Genomic DNA, 16,894 nt, shown 5'->3' with positions numbered 1-16,894 from the left:
CGCACACACACTCGCACACACACACACACACACACACACACACACACACACACACACAGACAGACAGACAGGTGTGTGATTCTGGCAGGTGTGAGGCGGCAGAGGTTTACGACAGCCTCATCAATGAAGACTGATAAGAGCATAATGCAGCACTGTTTCTTTTTCTTTTCCACATGAGATCGGGACACATTTAACCCCTGAATACTTTATCTGAGGTTCTTTACTCTGGGGGTATAGGGCTGGTAATGATGGAGATGAAGGTTAAATATTAAATAGGGAGAGAAAAATCAGTTGAGATAAAAATGTATGTAAAGCCATGACAAAGTGCATTTTACCAGATATTTATACACTCCTTTCTCACACACACTCTCTAATCTACTGTTCAAAAATTTGGGGTGAGTACTAATTTTTTTTGAAAGAAGTCTCTTATGCTCACCGAATGTATTTTATTCCTCTTATGACAAAGCTGAATTTTTAGCAGGCATTAGTTAAGTCTTGAGTGTCACATGATCCTTCAAATATCATTCGGATATGCTGATTTGCTGCTCAAGAAACACTTTTTAAATTTTTTTTTTTTTTCAATCAATGTTGAAAACAGTTCTTTTGCTTAACATTTTTGTGGAAATTGTGATTTCGTTTTTCAGGAATGTTTGATGAATTGTAAATTCAAAAGAACAGCATTTATTTGAAATATAATTAAAAAAAAAAAATAAATATACAGTATTTATGGTCACTTTCTGACTGATCAGTATTAATGAATCCTTGCGGAACAAGAAAAAAACTGAGTAACAGTAGTAGTGTACAGTATAAATAAATATTTTCTTCTTAATATATGTAAAGGATAAATATAAAGTCCTGAAGGGGTTTATTTTGCGGTGATGATGGGGACACTACAAAAATATCTAATTACAGAAAGCTGTGATTGACCAATCAGAATAAAGTATTCCAGAGACACATATAAATAAAGAAAATAAATAAGCCTGTATAAACCTCATGACTTGTTTCATTATCAGTGTATCACTGATGAGACTGCTTGTGTTATTATTAACCACTTTCACACTTGAAAGCTGCTAAATTTCCAGAACAACTTTCCCACATCCATTATTAGCAAAAGCAGCAGTTTTCAGTGTTTTATACTCACTGACATCACCAAAATACATTACATCTGACACCATTTGCAAGAAATAACCTACTGAAATTTAATTTGATTGCATTTCTTAAAGGGTTAGTTCACCCCAAAATGAAAATTCTGTCATTAATTACTCACCCTCATGTCGTTCTAAACCCGTAAGACCTCGTCGGAACACAAATGAAGAAATTTTTGATGAATTTTGAGAGCTCTCTGACCCTCCCATAGACAGCAATGTAATTACCACGATCAAGGTCCAGAAACGTAGCAAGGAGATCGGTAAAATAATCCATGTGACATCAGGGGTTCAACTGTAATTTTACGAAGCTACGAGAATACTTTATGTACGCAAAGAAAACAAAAATAACGACTTTATTCAACAGTTCGTCTCCTCCGCGTCACCCTGGTGCCATTTTGGAGAGTATCCACTGAATGTAAACAGCGCATGCTATTCTGTGTCAGCCACGTGACACGGCTTCATTTCATACAGAATTTTCATTTTTGGGTGAACTAACCCTTTAAAGGTGCCATAGAATGGAAAACTGTATTTACCTTGGCATAGTTGAATAATATCTGTTCTGTACATTGAAATTACATACCGTGAGCCTCAAACACCATTGTTTCCTCCTTCTTATGTAAATCTTGTGCATGCAAAAGACCACTGAAAAATCGGCGAATCAGAACATAACACTGACTGTGATGTTACAGTCGGGATCACTAATAGTTACGACCCCAACATTTGCATATACCCGCCCATGTTCTATGCCAGCCGCCAGCCGAACCTGCACAGCCAAATCATCAGAAGTTCTGCAGGTATTGTGAAGAAACAAGCGAGGATAATAGCGAAAATGGCAGATCATGGAAAGGCTGTGCAGGGGATGTCATGTGCAGGGATGGGTTGGTGTCTGTCTTCAGAAAGGGACGGAAAACAAATAACGAGCCACTAAAGGGACATGGTTAGCTCCTTGCTAGCGGTAGCCTGTTACATTACAGGACACAAGATTTCACTTACCACATAAACAGAGGAAGGAGGAAATATATATTTTCCGTGTGTTTCCTTCCTGCTGTGTGAGCTACTTAAAAGAGCCGCACTGTGAAACAGCCAATCAGAGCAGACCTCAACATTGAGCCGCACTGTGAAACAGCCAATCAGAGCAGAGCTCAACATTATTATTCATGACCCTTCCAAATAAGGAAAAAACAGACCATTTCATTCTAGGGACAAATCCTAGGGTTGTAAATGGACATGTAAAACTGTTTTTCCCTTAACTAAGCCACATATACCTTCTATGTAGATATCAGAGAACAATTTAAAATATTGTATCAATGCATTCTATGGCACCTTTAATACAATGCCGCTAGCTAGCTACAACATGCTAAAAGATTTTGACTCTGCATCATGTGGGCCGATAACTTTATGTGTGAATTACGCTTATAAACTTACCATAAGATCAGAAATGTGACTTCTCTAAGATGGGTTCTCACCTGTATGACGTGATCTTTCTCAGCTTGGTGACTGGTACATCATAGCCACACTCTTCTAGCACTTCCTGCCTGGCAATCTCTTCCAGAGAGAGGTTGGGTTTGTCCACCAATCCTGCGCACAGCTCGTAGGTCACGCCGGCCGAAGCGGGAGGTTGGTGGCTCGACGTCCCTTCACTTGTCTCTCCTGCTTTATCCTCTTCCGGGACTTTAGGTTCTGCTGGTGTGGCTTCCGCTGACTCTTCCTCTGACGGTTGCAGGGGCTTCGCTTTGCTGCGCTCCCATTCGCTCATGTATACAGCTGTGGAGAAATAAGACGTGTCACTCATCATTCAAGAGTGCTTCCAAATACAAAGAGAGATGAGGAAACACTTTGATTGATGAGATCTCAAACATAATGTTTTAGATCATGTAGGCACAAGTATGTGTTTGAGAAGAAGTTGCAGAGGGGCCAATAAGGGTGCCCAAGATAAAGAAAAAATAAATCAATCTTTTTATTAGGGCTGTCAAATCCATTAATCGCATCTGAAATAAAAGTTTACATAATGAGTGTGTACTGTGTGTGTGTATATTTAAGAAATATGTAATATATTTACAAATAATATAAATCATATAAATATGAATATATATATATATATACACATACACATATATATATATACACACACACACATATATATATATATATATACACACAAGTAAATATTTCTTAAATATATACATACATATGTGTGTGTGTGTGTACTTATATACATATAAACATACACAGTACACACTCGTTAGGTAAACACAAACTTTTATTTTGGATGCGATTAATCATTTTGACAGCCCAACTTTTTAATACATATTTACTATTTGCATATAGTGTAACCATCACCAAAAATAATAACAATTCCCTATATCTTAAATACTCAAGTACATAGAATCATTATTTTCAAAAATGGTTTTAAATATATTTTAAACCATTTTTAAATATTTGAAACTATTAATATAAATTATTTATATAATTTATATAAATATTTATATAATGGTAAAATATCATGAATAAATAAATATTATATATATATATATATATATATATTCATGATATTTTACATTTATAAGTATTGTTTTTGAAGATAAATAGATGTTTAAAAAGATGTTTTTTGGGGAAAATTATCTTATATTTTAAGAGACTTGCTGACCTTGTAATAACAGTAATGGATTGCAGAATATTTCTATAATTGTAATCTGTCTACATAGTTTTTATAATGATTTAGTTATTTTAGTACTTCCACATAAATGAAAATCAGAAATCCTTGGCAACTATCTGTAATAAATATCTGTTTTGATATGTTATTTTATTTCAGTTAATGACATTTCTTTTACGGTTTTAGTTAACAATAATAACCCTGAGCTGAACTCATGGTTCACCACACATAGGTTTGAACCTACAACCCTACAGATATCTATACCCAGATCTTTAGTACTACGCCCTTCAGACGAATGTACTGTACAGTTGGGACTGACTGAGAGCTCACTTAAAGAAAAGCCATCCTTGAGAAGACTTGTTCTTATGTTTCCATGCACAAGGCCTGCCTTTTCATTTCAAGCATTGTTTGAAGACTACAAAAAAGAAAAAAAACAGTAGAAAGACGTCTCTCTTTCAATGCAAGGCTTTCCTTCCATTCTGAGAAGCAGGGCGCCGTCCCTGGCGAGCATGCATAGAACAATAGTGTAACAGTGTAGCGCGGGGCCAAAGCTTCACAGAGAGCACTGAAAAATGCTCTGTTTGCACGACGACCATCGACATGAAAAATGTTCCATTATGAGACTGTTATTGTTTTAGAGGCTTTCTACATTGCATTAGGTCAATATATGCCTTTGTGGTTTTCTCTATGTGTAATCTAAACACTGAACGTTTCATTTAGAAGTGACTAAAGATGATACAAGGTCACTAGACCAAATGAAAAAGCCTAAGTCACAGAAAGTGCAACACATTTGAGAGAAATTACCTGAATGGATGTGGCAAGGTCCTAAACTGTGTTTTACCAGACAAATGTCTATTAACCATGTTATTGTCAACCAAACATTTCAACATAGCAACACTCTCTAATAGCAGTTATAAAACGGCACCTGATATCTGTTGCATATCAGATGTTTTTAAAAATCTGCAGCAGAACAAAAGATATTTCATAATCTCTTTCAAGTAGAGATAACAGAGGGATCTGGGTGTTGTACGTCACATTGTAACAAGATACAGTATAAATGAAGTATGTGTGAAAAGTTTAGATGTGAGTCTTTGTAAAATCAGTGTCAAGCTGTTGTTCTGCTGTGAAAACATACTACAAAAAAAGTTAGAATAACACATTAAAAGAAGATTTTAGGGAAGTTTTGAATGCATCTATCCCACACAGGCGCCTGGGTTGTGTTGGATGAGGGGGAGTGTATAGGTTAGCACAACTCAGAAAGATACGAAACAAACAGGAAGCATTAGTTTTGGTGTAAAATGCCTCAGAAGCTTTCTTGACAATTTGGGGGGTGGGGGTTTGAGGGCTTTTTTTGTAACAAGGTTGTGCAAAATTCACAGTTGAATTGAAAATGGTTATTAAATGCAAAATCAATTTCTGAATTAAATTTTAATGAACAAAGAGGCAGCATCGCAATTCAAATTTGCTTTATTTTTCTAATTAGAAAGACAGGGAGTGAAATTTCCAATTCCAACTCATTAAGTAAAAGGGAGTCATAACCCTGATATCTACAGTAATTGAAAAACCTTGCAGCCTTAAACCTTCTCAGGGAAGTAGAAAATAAGCTGTACAAAACAGTCATTAACAACAAAGATTACAACTAAAATCAATCAAAATCAAAGACTCAAGAGTGGAAAAACATCAGGAATTAACAAGGACTGCAGGGCATTACCTGGGCGGAACTGCTTGACCAGGATGAAACAGTGTGAGGTGGTGTTGAAAATCAGCACAGAGACACTGGAAAGAGGAAAGAGCAACGAATTTAGAAGTTGAGTTGGCATTTAGAGAAGCGGTTCCAGTTTGATCAGTACTCAACAATGGATATCTTTGCTTCCTGTTAATGCATCCAGTCCTGCCAGAGCAACAACACAACTGATCCAACAACTCATCTAGGCTAAGTGATAAAGAGAGAAAGTGAACGTGAGCATGTGTGTGAGAGAGAGAGGCACATGGACACCCTTGCTCCATCAAGCCCCAACAAATCACCCAGGATTAACACCTTGGATGTGGTCTTGGCTTTTCACTTCATCTCGGTTTGAGACTGAACATAATGCCCTAAGAAGAAGAGAATAAATCCCTGTGTCTTAAGGATCTCTGTATAATAGGATTTACCCACTGAAGCATACTGGGATAGCCAGGCCTCGGTGGACTGAAAGCAAGCTAATAGCTCAGCATGGCATAAGGTTTCTGTACAGCACTTTCACACTCATACAAGCAACATCTTCCCCCACTCTTCAACCAGGACACATACCTGACATAACATCTGTCTCGACCATTTATGAGAGTTATTAAAATAGACAAATCATAATAGGCTGAAAGTCAAATTTATTTAGTCAACTGTCTTTATTAATTGAACTTTTAGAGATGGATCTTAATAGTACAAGGCCTTAAAGGAATAGTTCAATGAAAAATGAAAATGTACTGAAAATTTGCTCACCCTCAGGCCATCCAAGATGAAGTTGAGTTTGTTTCTGCATCGGAACAGATTTGGAGAAATTCAGCAATACATCACTTGCTCACCAATGGATCCTTTGCTGTGAATGGGTGCCAATAACTGCAAAAAGCTGAGTGTGTTTGTAAGTAATAAATCAAACATTAAGGCGTTTATCTTTAAACCATCGCTTCCGACCCCATAATCTACTGTATAATAACATTTCCTTCGCTTGTAAATGGTGCTTAATTTATTCATATTTCTCTCCTATGTTCCTCTGGAGAAAGCAATATTATGGATATACTCGTATTTTAGCTTGAAACATTTTGAAGTTAAAAATGTCTTGATGGATTTGTTCCTTATCAAGACGCAGCTTTTCTCTTCATGAAACTTTAACTTTAAACTATTGTTTGTTTAGGCTAATTGGTGTGAAAGTGTATCAATGTGAATTGATGTGAGACTACACGCTGTGAGATGCAAGACAAATTTAGGAAAGAACTCCAACAATAAAGTGTAATTGGATTGAATAATTGAATTGAAAAATTAATCTTAAAATTAACAAATGTCTCTATTTGTATTAATTTAACAGACCTTTGAAGTTTGGGCAAAAACTCGTGGAAGTGATGTGTTTTCGTGCATTTTATTTTTTCATATGGTGATTGTGAAACACGAAACACCTCAATTACATGATTTTATGGTGAAATTTGTTATTTTTCATGTTAATCTGGTCAATTTTGATCAAGAACAATACACTTTGGCTTTAATTCAGTGTAAGCGGCGCAGCAAAAATAGACTCGGCGTCAAAACGATCGCCGCACTGCCGCTTCTGCTCTGCTCCTGCTACGTGCTGCCACGCCACCTCTGCGTGCGATGTGAATACTCTAATCTGTTAACATGAGCGCCGAAAAAAAAAACGCTCTGCTTACGCGTGCGGTGTGAAACCGGCTTTAGGGTAAAGCGTGCGTATGCGTTGTGATACTCACCAAAATGGCAGAAGACAGTAACTCGGGGGAGAAGAATTATTGAATAAAGTTGTCATTTTTGTTTTCTTTGCGCACAAAAAGTATTCTCGTAGCTTCGCAAAATTGAAGTTGAGCCACTGATGTCATATGGACTATTTTACCGATGCCCTTGCTACGTTTCTGTCTGGGAACATTTCAGTTGCATTGCTGTCTATGGGAGGGTCAGAGAGCTTTCAGATTCCATCAAAAATATCTTAATTTGTGTTCTGAAGATGAACGAAGGTCTAACGGGTTTGGAACGACATGAGGGTGAGTAATTAATGACAGAATTTCATTTTGGGGTGAACTAACCCTTTAATTGATGGACTGAGTCATGTGGATTATTGTGATATTTTTATCTGTCTGTCTGATATTTTTAGCTGTCTGGTCTCTCTACTGACGGCACCCATTCACTGCAGAGTATCCATTGGTGAGCAAGTGATGTAATGCTACATTTCTCCAAATCTGTATTAGGGTTGGGCGATGTCTACCAAACTGGCATCGGACGATGTCTGCAGTGAAACATCGTGATGGAAGATGACATCGGGGGGCGGGGCGGGGTTAGTGGTGTGCCCGAAGCGTGAAACAAATAACGCATTCTATGGAGCCACTAAAAGGTTAGCCGCTTGCTAGCGGTAGCCTGTTGCATTACAGTACATGAAAGTTCACTTACCACATACACAGAGTAAGGAGAAATGTCTGATAGGACGATGGCGAATGATCTGCAGATCCTGAGCACCAATAACAAACATCTAATCTTGTCAAATGTGTGGTAAGTACTGCCGCTCCATAGTATAGAGTCCTTGTGATCGCGAATCTCAAAAGTGAAAGTGAAAGTAAAATGAGAGCACGCAATCGAAAGCGGTTTTAATAGCGGCTCCCTGATGCCCGCAATTTATATACAGTCGCCTATACTTACCCAACGATATAATTGCTAGAAAAAGTATTGAAATATTTTTTTTTAATCCTCGTAGGCTATTTATTCCCTTTAGGGTTTCCATAGTACACTTCATTTCCTTTCCGAACACGGAATTGGGATGCGGCGGATTGCGGGAGAGGGGGTGGGGGGGAAGGAATCACGATGCCAGCTTAACATCGTGATGGCTGTCAGCCATCGGCGATGGACGATGGCATCGTCTATCAGCCCAACCCTAATCTGTATCTTTTTGGGGTGATGTATTCCTTTAAGGTGTGGACACATTAATGAAATTTCGGCAAAATATCGCATATAGCAATGCATGAATGGCTGCTTGCAAAGAAGTCACTTTCAAAACAAGCAACTTCCTATTGGTCAACATGGCAAATGCGTGGGCAATTTGAACCAGCTGTGAAATCTGTTTGGGCAAATCTTTCGGCTTCACACAAAATTCCCAATTGTCTTACAGCGCTCTATTGAAATTTGCCTGCAAAATTCTGCACAAGGCGGTAAATGTGACCGTGCAAGGTTTGCCGACTGTCACAGGCCTCAGATCATTCTATGCTATAATACGTTGTATTAGTGTGATTGTTTCGATGGCAATGGAGAGAGACGGCTCTTTGAGTGGGGAAAGCGGATATGTCTGTAGAGTCAGGAAGCCCTGCCCTGCCTTTCCCATGGTGAATGCGTGCCAGAGATTACCACACAGCCTGAATGTAAACCAACACACACTCCTGAATCTTACCCACAATATGTATTCACATACAATTTGTTCTCTCCTGTAATTTTTTTTTTACATGGCTAGACATAGAAATAAGTGTCTTAGCAATGGGATGCACAATAAGATACATCAGTAGTATTTCGGTTTAACTTATCAATTCTGGATATTTAGTTGTTCATGCTCATTTTCCTTATTTCATACTTCGATCACCTTACAGATAATCTTTAAAAACACTAATATCCTGAATTGATATGACTCAGATCATGCACAAACATTTGGTAGGAAGCGCTATCATCTGGAGACACAATGATCTGATGGTTTGACGCCTGATTAAGAGCGGTCCTGTAGTTTTTAAGGCACAAATCCAATGTCTATCAGTTAAGATCCTCCCTTTTTGTTTCACCGCTGAAGAGCTGTGGACTGTCCCGAATGAAGAGTGCAGTCTGGGTCAACCTTTGAAAATTGTGCAGCTGACAGGTCAGTGCCCCAGCGAGCCGAGGCATGTCTGAATGGCGCGCTCCTCGCCGCTTCACCTCTCCACCCAGGAAATACTGTCGAAGTCACGCAGGACGCGTCACACACCGTTAAGCATGCTGTCCATTAGGGGTGTTTGGCTCTCGCTGCAGGATGCGATGCAACCGGAGCAGCAGGAAAGAAATCAGAGTACTGGTGCTGGTGATTATAAGAATTATTCACATCACAACACTGTTGCACATCATATCACACTCACACATGATACACACTAATCAACACTCTTCAAAGTCCTCACAAAAGACAATGGCTACCAACTCGTTACCTCCAAAACACCAGCAGAGCTCTCATTAGACTGTAGCAGTGGCACTAATGACCTGAACAGATGCTGCTTTTAATGGCTTTACCTTTCAACTGCAGATCACCTCATTCATCAAGCCACCAAACAGTGCAACAAAACAATGACTAGGCCAAATGGTGACATCAAATAAGAGCACGCACATACACAAAGTTTGGGGTTGGTAAGTGTTTTTTAAAAATATGTTTATGCTCACCAAGGCTGCTTTATTTGATCAAAATACAGTAAAAACAGTAATTGTGTAAAATATTAAAATGTGAAAAATAACCTTTCTATTTGAATATATTTATTCATTTATTCCTGTGATGGCAAAGCTGAATTTTCAGCAGCCATTAGTTTAGTTTTCAGTGTCACATGATCTTTCAGAAATCATTATAATACAATGATTTGGTGCTCAAAAACATTTCTGAATTTTGAAAACAGTTCTACTGCTTTTGTGAAAACAGTGATTTCTTTTTCTTCAGCAGTTTTAAATGAACAAAGTTCAAAAGAACAGCATTTATAACAGAAATCTTTTGTAACAAGAAATGTCTTTACTGTCACATTTGATCAATTTAATGTGCCCTTGCTGAACAAAAGCTTTAATTTCTTCAAAAATTCTTACTGACCTCAACCCTTTGAATGGTAGTGTTAGTCAAAATAAAACCACAAACTCCCATATTCAAATAAGTTTTCAACCTTCAATGGATTTACAGCAAAACCTCCATGGTTTTAGTGGTGAGTACCTTGGTTTTAGTGGCTTCATCTCAACTCAGTCTTGTCCATGCACCTTGTCCTGAACTGGTTTGATACTGTGGTTTGATATTGTGACAATCTTTTCATTTGAGTTTTTTTTCTTCTCGTTGTTGCTTGAGTTGTGCTGGTGGTCCAAAATCCAAGTCCACGCAGCCGATCTGATCGACTGTCATTTTCTTTCCTTGCTTGGTCATTTTCTCACTTTGAATTTAATGAGGAAGGAAAAATGACTTGTCATGTTGTGAATGGTTCGAATATGGTGTTACAAGCCCACAGAAATCATGTTTTGGTTCGCAGACCATTTTCTCACAGACATGGTCCAGACGCTCCTCATCGAAGAACAAAGGCCTTCTTAAGAAACCTAATTTAGGAATGTGCTGTAACTCTTTTTATATTATTGGCCAGAGACTTTGTAGTCGCTGTGCTCTCCTTGCTGAGAATGATTGAATCTCCATACATCTCTATGAGAAAATAAAAGTGTCTGGCAATATTGACACATGGTCCACAGAGGTACTCAATCCTCACCGATAGCTTTAATGAACCCTGTATGAAAGATCACCCGTGATCTCAAGGCAGCAGTTGACAGCTGGAGAGGTACAAAGAGGCTGCTCTTAGGTGTGTAATGACCCAAAAACCGCTTTGGGTCGGTGGGAAGGGGTTGTGTGGGAAACAGAACTGAAGTTTAACTGCTTCTTCCTCTCTCTTGGACACTTCAAACCTGGTCAGGGATCAGCGAGTGCATTGAGGACAGGTGGAGGGTTGCAAATGCCTACCTAAACCTACTAAAACAGAACTGTGTATCAAAGTGAGAAAAAAGGGACAGATTTATTGTGACAAAGCTCAATGGAGACATGATCGTGTAAAAGACAGAACTGAAGAGAGATCAAGATGTGCACACATAAAGACTTTTGGGGCAGGGGAGACCTTCTTATTGTTGCACTGTGGTGAGACATTCTAGCACCAAAAGCCTCAAATGCTTCCAGGTTTACAGTCGTCTTAAAGTATTATGTGAAAATATGCAGCTTAAAGGGATAGTTCACCCAAAAATGAAAATTCTGTCATTAATTACTTACCCTCATGTCGTTCCAAACCCGTAAGACCTTAGTTTACTTCGGAAAACACAAATTAAGATACACACATACGTTGTTTACATTCAGATCAGAGCATGCGCATATGTCGTGATACTCTCCAAAATGGCGCCAGGGAGACGAATTGTTGAATAATGTCGCTATTTTTGTTTTCTTTGCGCACCAAAAGTATTCTCGTAGCTTTAAAAAATAACGGTTGAACCACTGATTTCACATGGACTATTTTAACCATGTCCTTACTACGTTCCTGGACCTTTATCGTGGTAGGATCCTTGCTGTCTATGGGAGGGTCAGAGAGCTCTCGGAATTCATTAAAAAATATCTTAATTTGTGTTCCAAAGATGAACAAAGGTCTTACGGGTTTGGAACAACATGAGGGTGAATAGTTAATGACAGAATTTTCAGTTTTGGGTGAACTAACCCTTTAATGCAACGGACACTTTTCTGAGAATATGGTTAGATAGACTAACAGGAAAACCAAATCTTCATTTCTCACTACGGCACAATGTACCAATTACTGTAAAAAATGATCATGATTATAACAGTAAAAGACTGTAAAAATGCTAAAGTAAAAACCTGTTAATTGGTTAGCAATAAGCTTCTGTACTATAAACGGTGAATAACTGTGATTATATTTAAAGTAATTTTACAGTAAAATACTGTAATTTTTTTTTTTTTAATTACATTTAAAAATTATGGTTTTTGGAATTGAAAAGGAACAAGTCATTGTATAATTTACAGTGAGTAGCCGTAAATTGACATTCCCAGAATTCCCTGCATGACACTTCACATTTGATGTTTTTTCATTGAAATAACAGTTTTTTCTTAGTTTTTTCTCATCAGTTGTGTACATTATGGTTTTATCTTACATGTAATGTTGTTAAATTCATGTTTATTGCATTATTTCAGTATCGTGTGTTACCATGATGGTGTTTAGTGTTTGTGTGAATGACATTGTACACCTTTTATATATATATATATTAGTATTTGCTTTCTCAGCTTGTGGAAAAGCTGTTTGTGATGAGCTTAGATTCATCATGTGGCTTTCTCATCACCAGCTATTTTAGGTGGTTATCAGTGTATTACAATGGTACAAAACAGATATTAGTACTTCAATAGGTTGGTATATTAACATTATATCAGTTAATGAAATATGTTTTTTTTTTTTTTTTACTGTGAATTTAAGTTAAGTCTGTAAAACCTAGAATGTTGCTACCATATTTTTTTCTGTAAAGTTCGGGCAACCACAGCTGCCGTAAATGTTACTGTTTTTTGTTGTTGTTTTTTTTTTACAGTGAACACTCCAAAAGGAAAGAGATACAGTAAAACACAGTAACCAAAGAAATTATATTCAAAATAAGTCAGAGAGGGTTTACTTGTAAAATTATCTTTTTAAAAAAAAAACAAACAAACAGTAAGATGCATCCTCACCTATCATGGGTTTGCATAAAGTCCCAGGACTTCTTTGTCCCATTCTGTGAAAAAAGCACAATTAAAATATCATGTAATTTCTAAAATAACACAGTTCAGGTAAAGATGTAAAAAAACACCTGAGACAGACAGTCTGAATATTCAAAACTGTAGAAAGCCTTAATCATTGCATTGAAAGTGGCTTAAAAAAAAAAGTAACCAAACTATTGTAAACTTTTAAAATCCATGTCCAAAGATGACCTGTAAAGAAATCTTAGTTCCATTGGAAAAGTGGCCCATGAAAAGATTTTTGAAGGTTTCATTTAAAACATTAAATACTGATTTTTTTTTCTGTCTGTAACTTCTATCAAGAGAATGTTTAAATTTCCAAGGTTAAAAGAGGTAGCTGGGCTGATGTTTTGAACAGTGCAAATATAATTGCTACAGTAGTTGCTTAGCAACTACATATGTCATCCATCCCAAAATTATATAAAAAGCAGTTAGTCACAGATCTTTCATTAATGCAAAGTTTAATGAAAGGGATAAAAAGTTGTTCAATAATAATAATAATACAAATTATTATTATTATTTAATAATTATCAATTAGTTGTTGTTGTTGTTTAAGCCAAAAGAAAAAAAAACATGCTGTATTGCTATAACATGTTCACATGAAAGATATCATGGATATACAAAAAATACCAAAGTTAAAGAGATGTTTAATCTTAATTAAACTATGAAATTGCAACTTTTAGATTTAAGCTCGATAAGTAGGTTTGTGTATTTGAGTTGTCAAAACACCCCAGCAATAATGGGAAAGGGTGTGCAGCTCTTAAAATGTTAGTATTAACAGCCTAGGCTTATGTTTTGTGTACAGTGCATGAACAGTACTGTCTCACTCACCCTTTTATATAAACCTCTAGCACTTTTGATCACCACAGTGCCTGAAGACAGGGATTCTGTGAGACATGAATATCACAAGAACGGACATGTTTCTGAAAAAGGTTGTTGGTGTTGCCTAAGATGACGGGGGATCGGCCTAGTGCATGTGTGTTTGTACTCTATTTGAAGGTGCACTACCTCTTGTTCAATCTACATACTTGTAAAACATTGCCTTTTCTATATACTTTATACTTGCCGTTTGGGATGAAAAGTGACTGAACACTCAACTAATTGAACTGTGCATCAAAGGTGATGCGCCCTGTAAGATGCTTGGCATCACAGAAGTATGTTCTCAGCAGATCCTTATCATATTTTCCCAAACAGAACAATTCAAATGATATTAAGACTATGCTTAACTCTGAGACTTTGCAGCCGATATTTGTCTCAACACATACTAGATCATGTGTCATAGCTGTGAACAAGTAGCCTACAGCCTTTATAACAAGAAGGTGGTTTTGGAAATGAGTAATTTTCTTTTCATGGGTGCTCTTTATGCTTACACCCACAGTAACTATTCATTCACCATAAAAGAGTGAATTAGCACATCACTCCCAACTCTGAAAAATTAAGCATAGCTCAGCATAAGCAGCATCTTGTAGGACTGTTATGATAACTTTCATCAGCTAAAGGATCATGATAACAGGCAGCATCATGAGACAACTTTCCAATTTTGAAGTGATGTTTATTATACCGAATGTGGTTCTAATAAAAAATAAAAAATAAAATGAATGAAGATGGAAATATATTATTATTGTTATACAATAAATGATTTACTCGCTTTCATGCAGAATTTCACTGTGGCCTAGTTAAACCCTCAAACTGATGGTCACTTTATGCAGATTTGACAGTTTTTTATATCCATATGTAGGTTGGTTGGTGTATAAGCACAAAGCCAGAAATAATCAAAAGTTTCATTACACCTCTCAATGAACAGACACTGTGCTATTTAAAAAATGCAGCACCTTTTTCCAGTTGAACAGCTTAAGCGTGACCCGCCTAATCATGGTTGCAGGTCTGATCTGTTAATAAGAAGCAAAGCTCCATTAATGGAAACCAGTGTAAAATGAGAGTGTGGAAAGTGAACCTGCATACCAAGCACGGTCAGTGGATCCGACGGGGTCATGTTTGCTTTGGGCAATGCCGCTTTTCGTGCTAATGACCTGTATCTTTTGGCTCCAAAACGTGGCTGTTTTGGAGGGAAGACTGAGAGAGCGGAACAAACTTCAGTCTTGTTGCTCTGTATGGTGTCAGATCTGCTCCATTAATCCAAGAGCAGCTAGTTAAATGCTTGAAAGGGTCTTTGTAATCTTCATACTCAAGAATCTGCTGCTTTGCAACATGAAAGAAATACATCCAAAAAAAACAGCATCCTTTTGACTAATGAATTTCCAATCATTGGTGATTGTTTAAAATTCAGTAATTCAGATTTGCTATAATGAATCATTTAGACTAGGGCTGTCACGTTTCCTCGATTAAATTTGAGTACTCTATTATAAAAAATCCTCGATTGCATTTTGCCCGTCGATTAACTAGCAAAATAACGTACGTGGTGCACTGCATGGACGAGTATCCATGAAAAGCCTTAATAGACCACTTTCTAAGGCTGCACGAAATATTAAAACAATTTAAAAATCATAATAAAACATAGTGCTCAGGGCTCTACGCTTATTTTTCTTTTAACTTAAAAAATTTAGGAGCACAGTCAAACATTTAGGAGCACCTTCTAATCAATAATCCAAAATTTGATCAAAAGTTAGCCTTCCCACTACGAGGTGATATTTGACTCCTTAAAGTGATTTACATTGGAATTTTGTAAACATTACATTTTTCTAACTTTATTAAAGTATGTAATCTTTTATGTCAAATTTTAAATTTTTTTTATTTTATAAGCTTTTTAAAAATTATTATTAAAACCACAGAATAAGAACAAGTAGAATACGAAGAATAAGTTACTACTCAAATAGGCATTAAATTAAGATCTGCTCATGTTGCACCGCATTTCATTTTAGGCGTTTTTACAGTGTTACGCATTTTAACCAATCACACACAATTCTGTTGAGCTTAGGAATGCAATGGCCAATCAGAGGCGTTCAGATGAGTCATCGTTGAAACAGATCAGTTTTGTTGAGCGCACGCGTTCGCTGACTGAATTCCGGACTCTCATCATAAACAACAAAGCGCAGATGTAGGTACAATATAAGTAAGAGATTCATTTCTCAGTGTATACAGCTTCAGTGATTTTAACGATAGTTTTGTTTTTCTGAGAGAGAGAAACTCGCGATAGATCAATGTTAGTGATATCACTTTCTATATATAATTTATTCGCTGTTTGAATAACCGTGGAAAGGAAATGTTATATAATTATCAATTTCTAACTTTTTTATTAAATTGTAATCACGTTAAATACTATTTCAGTCCCATTAAACATTTTTTTAGCCTAGACAGGTTTATGATGTTTAATACATTTGGCTGCTTTTAGCCTTACCCTGGAGTTGGTTCACCCTCCGCCTATGCTCTTACTCCGATTTCGCACTGCATGTACAGTGCCTTGCAAAAGTATTCATACCCCTTCATTTTTTTTCACATTTTGTTATGTTGCTGCCTTATGTTAAACTGCTTTAAATTACTTTTTTTCTCCATATCAATCTACACTCCATACACCATAATGGTAAAGCAAAAAAATGGTTTTTAACATATTTAATAAATGTATAAAAATAAAAAACTTAAATGATTCCATTGCATAAGTACTCATACCCTTATCTGGGACAGTTGAAATTTAGCTCAGGAGCATGAATTTCATATTGCTTGTAGATGTCACTACACTTCAAGTAAAGTTAACCTGTGGCAAATTCAATTGACCGGGTATAATTTGGAAAGGCACACACGTCTTTATTAAAGGTCTAACAGCTGATAATGCATATCAGAGCAAAAACCAAGCCCTGAGGTCAAAAGAACTGCCTGTAGAGCTCAGAAACAGGATTGCG

At 36.9% G+C, this 16,894-nt stretch overlaps 1 protein-coding gene across 1 annotated transcript in view; it reads right to left on the bottom strand.

Moving 5' to 3' along the window:
* Nucleotides 1–16,894, bottom strand: part of LOC107755236 (uridine diphosphate glucose pyrophosphatase-like) — a 43,358-nt gene that overhangs the window by 7,455 nt on the left and 19,009 nt on the right. The window contains exons 2-4 of the mRNA XM_016571957.1: nt 12,993–13,036; nt 5,513–5,577; nt 2,615–2,912 (exon numbers count right to left, since the gene is read on the bottom strand). Of these exons, the coding sequence (XP_016427443.1) occupies nt 2,615–2,912; nt 5,513–5,577; nt 12,993–13,036 (407 nt within the window). The remainder of the gene's footprint in view (nt 1–2,614; nt 2,913–5,512; nt 5,578–12,992; nt 13,037–16,894) is intronic.

This window comes from Sinocyclocheilus rhinocerous, unplaced genomic scaffold (genome assembly GCF_001515625.1).
Source record: "Sinocyclocheilus rhinocerous isolate Xijiao unplaced genomic scaffold, SAMN03320098_v1.1 scaffold562, whole genome shotgun sequence".
NCBI classification, from domain to species: Eukaryota; Metazoa; Chordata; class Actinopteri; order Cypriniformes; family Cyprinidae; genus Sinocyclocheilus; species Sinocyclocheilus rhinocerous.
This window is presented reverse-complemented; position numbering and strand designations above follow the sequence as displayed.